Source organism: Echeneis naucrates, chromosome 24 (genome assembly GCF_900963305.1).
Source record: "Echeneis naucrates chromosome 24, fEcheNa1.1, whole genome shotgun sequence".
Taxonomy (NCBI): Eukaryota; Metazoa; Chordata; class Actinopteri; order Carangiformes; family Echeneidae; genus Echeneis; species Echeneis naucrates.
Window position 1 is genome coordinate 9,208,873 of NC_042534.1, and position 9,174 is coordinate 9,218,046.

Below are 9,174 nucleotides of genomic sequence, written 5' to 3' on the forward strand. Positions count from 1 at the left end.
CAAACTGCGGCCTCCAAAAGGCTCAGTACATACAGTTGAATCAACACCTCTTTAAAAAGGTTTCGACACAAACAGTACAACATCTAAATCTTGTTACATATTGTTGAGGACCGTTGATACTTACTGAAAAAATAAGACAAACTTTAGGTTGTGTAGAAGACAGTGGCTGAACAAAAAAGACCTCTACAGACAATAAATACATTTAATTAAAAATGTAAGTAGTTCTCAGACTAGAGATCTGTTAGGGATTCATGAGATTGACTGAGATATAATATACAGCAGTAATTTTGTTCTTTTTTATTTGTAAACTCTAAATCAGAGAACTGGCGATGAATTCCGTATTCACAGCACATCAACGCATGATGGCCTTTCTCCACTGGGGGCGCTATAGTTTGTCGCGGATGTAGACACTGCAGGATGGAGGGAGCGATGAAGCGTCGTAAACATGGCTGACAGTGGAGTGACAGGTGAGTGGAGGAGCGGCTAACATCTGGTCTTTACATCTGCTTCCACCTAGTTTCATGTTTTATGTTTTTTTTTACTCTTATCGCGGCAGTAAAACATCGTTGATGTGTGACTGAGGTCTTATGATGTTTTCTGCTTTGGCCCCCAGCTAAGCTAATCTCCAAATGCTAGCTGCGCTAACGTTAGCATTGCACGCCAGACAGTGCAGTTAAACGTCAGACATCCCAGCGTTATTGCATCATCTTCTCTTTTTTATGTAACGGTGTAACTTTAACAAAAATCAGTATTAAAGTTGTAACTCTGCTGTGAAGATGATGGCTGGATATGAGTTAGGTGACTGCTGTTCAGTGCAGGCAGCTAAACTGAGACAGACAGTAAGGCTAAAGGAAGGCTGGTCCTGTCATCATGAGCTGCTTTCAGCAAACAAAACACAAATCTTTGATACATCTGTATGTATCACTGCCCGGTTGTTTTGCAGATGGACCTGAGAACAGAGATGACATTGAACGAGCAAAGGTTGGTGTGTGTCTATCGTCGCATTCTGACATTTTTGCCCTTTAGCTGCTCGGTCTGAGCGACACGTCAGGTTTTCTTTTGACACTGTTGCAGACTGAAGGCAAAGAGCTGACGAAGGAGGAGAAGCAACGGCTGAGGAAAGAGAAGAAACAGCAGAAGAAAAACAAAGAGAAGAAGGATGAGAAGGCTTCACGGGAAAGTGACAAAGAAAAGAAATCAGCTGCTCCAGCATCCCAACCTCCAACCCAACACACAGCACAGAAAGGTAAATGTCACGTAGGCAGGAAACAGCACCACTTGGCCACTCGTTACAACTCAAGGGGGCAACATTTGTCACAACACACACTTGCTAATGCTGGGTATGTAACTTAGGTTTAGTTTTACTTCAGTAAAGTACACTTCCTGTCTGTTGACACCTTTGTCTGTGTGTTTGTGTCTTCTCCAGCTCCTTTAGCAGTGCCTGCTTCTGCACCAGTTCCTCTGCCTGCCTCAGAAGCTCCTGTCCCGGCAGACAAGCCCGCTAAGAGTAAAGCAGAGCTAAAAGCTGAGAGGCGAGCTCGGCAAGAGGCAGAGAGGGCATCCAAGCAGGGCAAGAAGGGAGAGGTGGGTCAGCAGGCTGCAACGGGCAAAGCCAAAGCACCGCCGAGTGAGCTGCAGCCAGGTACTGTAGCAGCAAGGAGGTCAGCACAGGTCCCCACAATCATTCAGACAAGCTGAACGTACATGTTGTGTACTATATTTTCAGTGGTAAAGAGGCTCCCAGAACATATCCAAGTGGACAACCCAGATGTTTTAAAGAAATTGGCCAAGAAGTTGGAAAGACAACAGGTTTGCTACTTTATTTATTTCTAAAACTTTTATTTGTGTAAGCATGCTTTGTTATGACAGTGACATATTTTTTAATGCTCCTCTGTGTGTATCCAAAGTCTTGAGCGCATTAAAGATAAATTCAGTTTGAAAACATAAATAACTAACCATAGGTGGAGGGCTCTATTTTACTGAAAAGTAGTAGAGCTTTGTGGGAACTCCTAAGATCTTGGTTCTTGAAATCAGGTATCTGTTACAAACAATGTCTCATTCGAGGCAAGCACTCTGTGGAATGAAATATGTGAAAGAAAATTCCAAAGAAGGCCTTTGTGTACTTTTTTTATACAATCAAAAGTATCTAGACTGAATAACTACCAGATGATGGTTCAAAATGTAAAAATGTAAGATAATGAAAACTTGATGTCTGCCTAAACATTAATGATGAAGAACATCATGAAGCTCTCTGGCATTTCCTGTAAAACAAGTGTCACACAAACTTCTCTATTAGCCGAACAGGATGGTTTATTATTCTAATTTTTTTTTACTTATTGTTACCTTTTTTCACATAATTGTCAGTCATAACTGCATGTGATGTGTACCTAACATTTCTTTCAGACACATGGGTACAATGCTGCTGTAAAGGTCAAGGTCTGATTTTTTTGAATGTGTGCCATTGACATGTGCCTCATTTTGTTCCGTTTGCTATCGTTTTACAACATCGCTCATTAATTGGAAAGTTAGAGATGTAGATTTTCTGTTGAACACAGTTGGTATTTCTGTTGATGGGTGTGTTTGGGGAGTTGTTGAGAGCTTGTGTAGTGTTTGTTTTCTGTTCTCTGGGCTCATTTACAAAACACAACTGTTTGCTGTGCAGATATTTAGTTGTAATCCATGCTGCTTTTCTGTTTGTGTTTGGAAAATTGCAACAAAATCAATGACAATGGAAAACATGGACAAGTCTCTGTCAATATAATCTAATTGTAGACCTTTTTAGTAGCTGGTAGTAAATAAAATTTTTCTCTGTGGTCCACAGACTAATCTGTTATTGAATCACGCTCAGGTTGTGCTGTGACTGTTTCCCAGACTGTGTCCATTTTTAACCCCTGATCTGCAAGGTATTTATGTCTGTCAATTGTAATTTGCTTAATTTCAGATCCCACTTCGGTCAGACTATGGCTACAAAGTCAGTCTGTTTTCTCACCTTCACCAGTACAGCCGCAAAGCCCCTCTAACACAGCAGCTCAGGTAATTGGACTGTGTGCAGTAACGCTGTCTGAGAAAGGTTTGATGTATGTATTGCAGCACCTTCATTCTTAAATTCCCCATTGACTCTGTTTTTCTGTCGCAGCATTCCCTCCACAGTGATTCACCCTGCTATTGTTCGACTGGGTCTCCAGTATTCACAGGGCATTGTGGCGGGATCGAACGCTCGCTCTGTAGCCTTGCTACATGCCTTCAAGCAGGTAGACACACAGAACGTAGACCAATCATTCTGAGCGTTGTACAGTCTTACTGCAGTAAAGAAATTCAGTATCTGTGTGAAATTATAGTTTTGAGTTGTTAAACTTTTAGTTTTACGAACAAGGAAACAAGATAAGTGAACTTTTTGCATTGATTATGAAAGAATGTTCGACTCCAAAAGTGCACCCAGCATGTGGCCTACTTTTAACAAGGTTTCCATTTGTGCTGAATAAAATTAATAACTTGCACATGTACTGTTTTAATCCTCAGGTTATAAGGGACTACACCACACCCCCTAAAGAGGAGCTATCGAGAGACTTGGTCAACAAGCTGAAACCGTATATCAGGTACGGTTCAGTCAGTTAAGTCTCATAGTAAATCAAGTCAAACAAACTCATAAGCTATAACATTCCTTTTCACAGAAAAACACTTAACTCTTTTCCCCCTCTCAGTTTTTTGAATCAGTGTCGCCCTCTGTCAGCCAGCATGGGTAACGCAATCAAGTACATCAAGAAGGAGATCTCCAATATTCCTAGTCAGTGCAAAGAAGAAGAGGTTGTTGTCACATTTGTTTTTTCTCACAATCTCACCAGATATCATGTTATAGCTCACATCTTCCATAGACAGAGATTGCATTTAACAGATATTAATTTAATCTTTTCTTTCTCTGTTTAGGCAAAGAGAAAACTGCTCAACTGTATCGAGTGCTATATTAATGAAAAGATTGTTCTGGCTGCTAAAGCTATAGCCAAGTACTCCATAGAGAAGATCAGTGATGGAGATGTCATCTTAGTTTATGGATGGTAATCCTCTTTAAAATGCTATGCTATCTAACCCCTTGTGCTTAGTTTCAGTCATTAAACCTCTGGTTCTTTGTGACTTACTATTGCTAAATTGTTAGTCACCATAAAGAAATGCAACATTTGTGTATCCAGATAGCTTTTTTTTATTTTTTGCCACCCTTTAACGCTTTCTCTTCCCTGTTTTTTTTCTTGCGTTCCCCCTTCCTTCCACATTTTTGTCTGACTTTATCACATTACCACATTACCATCTCTCGCCTCCCTTTCCTCTGCTCAGCTCGTCGCTTGTCAATCACATCCTGTGTGAGGCTTTTGAGAAAGGCAGGAAGTTCCGTGTGATAGTGGTGGACAGCAGGCCACGGCTAGAGGGCAGAGAGGCCCTGAGGCGCCTGGTCCAGAGAGGTATCAGCTGCACCTACGTCCTCATCTCTGCAGTCTCTTACATCCTTCCAGAGGTAATAATACGAGCAGGTTATGATTCATGGAATAGCCAAAGTGTTTTTGCTCCAAACACATAAAACTTTCTGATTCTCATGTAGGTGTCAAAGGTGTTCCTTGGTGCTCATGCTTTGCTGGCCAACGGCTACGTCATGTCTCGCGTGGGGACGTCACAGATTGCCCTGGTGGCTAAAGCCTTTAACGTGCCTGTGCTGGTGTGTTGTGAAACCTACAAGTTTTGTGAGAGGGTGCAGACTGATTCTTTCGTGTCCAATGAACTTGGTAAGGAAAATACTGTGGCATATTAGATTTTTGGAATCATCATAGTGCTTGATTCTTAGAAATTAGATCATTGTTTCATCCTTTGAGTTTAAAGGCTGTTTTTATTACTTTCTAAATCAATTTAAGTCCAAGTCATTCAGTTAGAGCTGCCAGAATCACCACTTCTATCACCACCTGTTCTAGATGACCCTGATGACCTCATTGTGACTCGTAAAGGAAAAACTCAGCTAGAGGACTGGCAGAAAGTGGACTCTCTTGGCCTGCTTAACTTGGTGTATGATGTGACGCCTCCTGATTTTGTGGATCTGGTCATCACAGATCTGGGAATGATCCCATGCACCTCAGTTCCTGTGGTGCTGCGAGTCAAAAATGTGGACCAGTAAATGACCTCTAACTCCCATCAGCCTGAGCCAAGAGTCTGTCTCTCTGTGGTTTGATGGAGGAGTTTGTGTGCTTGGAAGCTTGCACACAACACACAATATCGTGCTTTTAGCATGCAATAAATATATATCTGAAATGGCATAAGCTTTTTAAACAGAGTCCTTGTGTGTTTTGTGGTAGCATTAGAGGCTGATTGATTGATTTTTAACACTGGGGAAAAGACTAGATATGTTAATCTAGTCATGTTATGAAGTTTTTTTTGTTTTTTTTTTTTAAACACATAACTGTTGAATAGCCAGTTTTTGGAGCAGAACAATTCTATGACGGTTTACAACATGCTCTGGTTGTCAGCCACTGCATGCAATTTGAAACTAGCCACAAATGGTTCCTTAATTACACTTGGATCTTGGATCAGCAATATCTCAGAGGAATTTTATAGCTGCCATAAATTCTGAAAACTCCTTTTAATGACTTGATCGACTTTAAATCATTTGTTATTCTGTCCTCATGGCTCAACACATGATACTCAACTGGTTCAACTTTTATATTGGCACAAATATTAGTTGACCACAAGGGAAAGCTAATGTTGGAAAAGGCAACATGTTTTGCATGTTGCTTGTTTCTTTGCAGGATCATTTCTGTTGTTGCGGTATTTGATATTCAATGTATTAATGCATTGCAGTGACAATCAGACATTAAGTCATCTTGAAGTTGATATTTTGTCCATCTTTATTTAGACTCCAGATAAGTGATTGTATTCTATGTATACACATAACTCTTCATATCGAGCATATGCATGTGTTGATAGTGGGAGTTCAAAAAAAAAGGAACAGATGTACTGTTTTGAAATCTTTGTTACCCTGAACCCTTTTGGGAGGAAGAACTGCAATTACTTGCACTACCCATGACAGATTAATACTGACAAGTACACATTTTTATCAGACACTGGAATAACCCAGCAATACGCTCACCAGACTGAAATAAACCATATACGGTCATAATAAGTGACAAATAAGTAGTTAAAATTAATACTTTTGATGATGTACATGATAATTGTTCCATTAACCTGACTTCAAAAATTATCTCAAGATGCAGTAAATGGTGAAATTTTACAACTCCCTTCAAAAAAGCTTGAGAAAATGTAGTCTCACTGTATAAACCTAGTCACTGCGTGTTCAGCACAGTTAAATGAGAGTCAAAGTAATTGTACCACAACCCATTAATCAATAACCTGTGTTAGTCCACTATACTGAAAGTATTAACAGTGGTCCTTTTTGGTAAGAATTAAATAAAGTAATGGGAAAAACCTTTCCCTAAAATTGCACTTAAAATTTGGAAATAAAAAAAAAAAAAAGTAAAATGCAAGACTTTTAAAATTTCCGTCAGTAAAACAGCTGCCCCAGGAAGGTGTAAAATTAAATAAAGTGTCTAAAAGCAACCTGGGGTCACCTCAGACCATGTGTCAGCATTTTTCAGAATAGTCAGTTTCAGCTCAGCAGATCATCGCAGGTCAAATGAAAAACCGGACCACGGCAGTTCAGCGTCACAGGGATTTGGCCTTTCTTCTCTGGGTGACCCACAGCAGGAAAGAGATCATGACTGTGGATGCTCCAAGAGGTCCAAACACCTGGACAGCTGGGAACTCACCCTATTAATTATGTTGAAAAATGCACAACTTAAATAATCTGAAGATTCAAGTGCACTCTTGTTGAACTTGGTATTAAAATTATTGATAAAATGAATAATTCAAATAAAGCTATTTCAGAACTGACCTTCCGAAGACACTTGTATCCATGATAGTTGTCAGCACAGCTGCACTCAAAGAAGCCGGGGCCATACGGGGCACAGAGGGAGTTCTCTGGGCAGGTCATGGCTGAGGATAGTCAGTTATTATGAGATGAACAGATGTCACATGTTCCCAAAAAGCTACCGCAGTTTTAATTTCTTTGTGGGAACTTACACAGTTGTCCAGTCTGGTTGCACATATTTTTCTGTCCTTCGCAGATACGATTTCCAGCATTGACCTCCACCTTAGACCAAGATATGTTGCCCCCTGGACAAATTATGTCTCCAGGCAAAATCCTGAAGAGACTCAACTTGAGTATATTGGAATAAAACTTAACTTAATTAACTTTATACTCATGAGTGTTATATACAAGCTTAGTGACAGGCTTTTTAGAAGAATATACTTACATGTAATTTAACTCAGTAAATCCTTGAAATGCAGTGTCACTGATGTTGACGGCAGGATTGAGTGAGAGATCTCTGCAAAAAAAAAAAAAAAAAAAAGTTTTTAAAGCAAATTACTTTTGAGGCAAAGATGAAATGTTTCATACAGACAAAGAAATTAATATAACTTTGTGGGAGGCAAATTTGATTTTGCTTTGTTTACCTCAGTCTTTGCCAGTAGGAAAGATTCACATTTTTATTTCCCACAGTGGAAAAATTTTTTGCAACACCAAGAACATTTGGAGAAATGTGGGACATGCGGAAATCTGCAACTATTTTTCATGTGGTGCAGGCTTATTTTATCGGAAAGAATCATCAGGCACAGTGGTGATGAACACGGTTCTGCAGTGTTTTAGTCTTAAAAACAATGTAATAGAGTCACAGTTAGAATTCAAGCTGGGTACTCATTGCTTTGTTTTCCCTCTATGAATTGGTATGACATTGTATTTCCTATACATACATCATTAACGCTGTTGATGCCTCATGAAGATCCTCAACATGAGTCAGTGAACAATTGGATAGATCCAACCTAACAAAGAAAAATAGCATTTTTAAATATTAATAAAATTACATTGCGAAGATCTGAAATGCCCGTGTTGTATTTGGTGGCAACAGACACAATGACAACATTCACTGGCAAGCTAGAATACACAACAAGTCTCTTTTGACACAAATTAATGATTAAGCAATAAAAACTTTTCTCAACTCAAAAAACTAAATTTCCAATTTTGATTGTTTCTAATGGAGATAACTCAAACCACATGCATTTTCTCTTGGTAATAGTTTTTGGTGATTAGTGACAATCAAAGCAAAGCAATAAAAACAAGAAACGGACCAAAATTAAAATACAGAAATATAAAAACAAATACAGAATTACTGAGAAAAAATACGGAAATAATTTCTATCTTACTTGTTTTTCTATTATTTGTTCATTGGCCTTTCTACCATATTCTTGTATTTTTTTTATTGCCGATCTTCAGCACAGTTTTATGAACTTTCCCAAATCTCTATATTCACAGCCAACTCGCTGAAACTTAGCTAAATCTTTATATTTCCGACACACCCTGGAGGCAACATCGAAGTCCTACCCGATGATGTGTTCAGGGTCGGTCGTGTTGTCATTCCTCCGGCAGCAGCGCCCGTCGATCTGCCCAGCGGATAAAGAGCAAAAGTGGGCCACGGCGGAGTCCTTCAGGACGAGCCCGGTGCAGAGCTTACATACCTGGCATCAGAAATCAGCACGGAGATAAATGAAACTAAATCTCCCCTCATCGGAGACTCGTACAGGACAGCAACCAAAACATTGTGTTTATCGGCGATCTGCGTCATTTCTTTGTTCCAGTAAAGACCGCGGTTGTGATGTTGACAAATCCCAATCTTACCTGCTGCTCAGACAGCTGACAGCTCGCGTTAAAACACAGATTTACAATCAAAATAACCACCACGGGTTGCTGCTGGCTGTGTCCAGCTTTCATTTTCATCGACTGAGGTCATATGATCCTAATGTAGCGGACATGTGACAGGAAGGTGGTTCAACAAAACTTTGCTAGCTTTTTGCGCTGTAATTACGCATAGAATATTTTTACTATTTTAACTATTTAGTAGGGGGGTGTACATGTAAAGCAAAAATTATGTTTGTTCATTTGTGTAGAAAATATGATGGTATGTTGAAATACCTGATTCTAAATCTAAACAAAAAAAAAAAAAACCCAAACAAACAAACAAGTTTTGGTTTATTAAAATGCTGTATAAAAGGTATTCCAATTTTATTTCATTACATATAGTGAGGGAAAAT

General features: G+C 39.4%; 2 protein-coding genes across 2 annotated transcripts; one reads left to right on the forward strand and one right to left on the reverse strand.

Annotated features, from left to right (window-relative positions):
• Window positions 1-422: 422 nt before the first annotated feature.
• Window positions 423-5,984, forward strand: eif2b4 (eukaryotic translation initiation factor 2B, subunit 4 delta). Its single transcript, XM_029496934.1, has 13 exons — window positions 423-467; window positions 944-981; window positions 1,075-1,246; window positions 1,427-1,642; window positions 1,727-1,809; window positions 2,942-3,033; window positions 3,137-3,251; window positions 3,520-3,596; window positions 3,702-3,804; window positions 3,925-4,052; window positions 4,327-4,504; window positions 4,589-4,769; window positions 4,953-5,984. The coding sequence occupies exons 1-13, from the start codon at window positions 446-448 to the stop codon at window positions 5,150-5,152; spliced, it is 1,605 nt and encodes a 534-aa protein (XP_029352794.1). The 5' UTR covers window positions 423-445; the 3' UTR covers window positions 5,153-5,984.
• atraid (all-trans retinoic acid-induced differentiation factor) lies at window positions 5,857-8,866 on the reverse strand. The gene is made up of 7 exons (XM_029496935.1): window positions 8,762-8,866; window positions 8,468-8,601; window positions 7,840-7,908; window positions 7,344-7,415; window positions 7,111-7,232; window positions 6,923-7,023; window positions 5,857-6,798 (listed from the first exon to the last, which is right to left on the reverse strand). The coding sequence occupies exons 1-7, from the start codon at window positions 8,858-8,860 to the stop codon at window positions 6,694-6,696; spliced, it is 702 nt and encodes a 233-aa protein (XP_029352795.1). The 5' UTR covers window positions 8,861-8,866; the 3' UTR covers window positions 5,857-6,693.
• Between the last annotated feature and the right edge of the window lie 308 nt (window positions 8,867-9,174).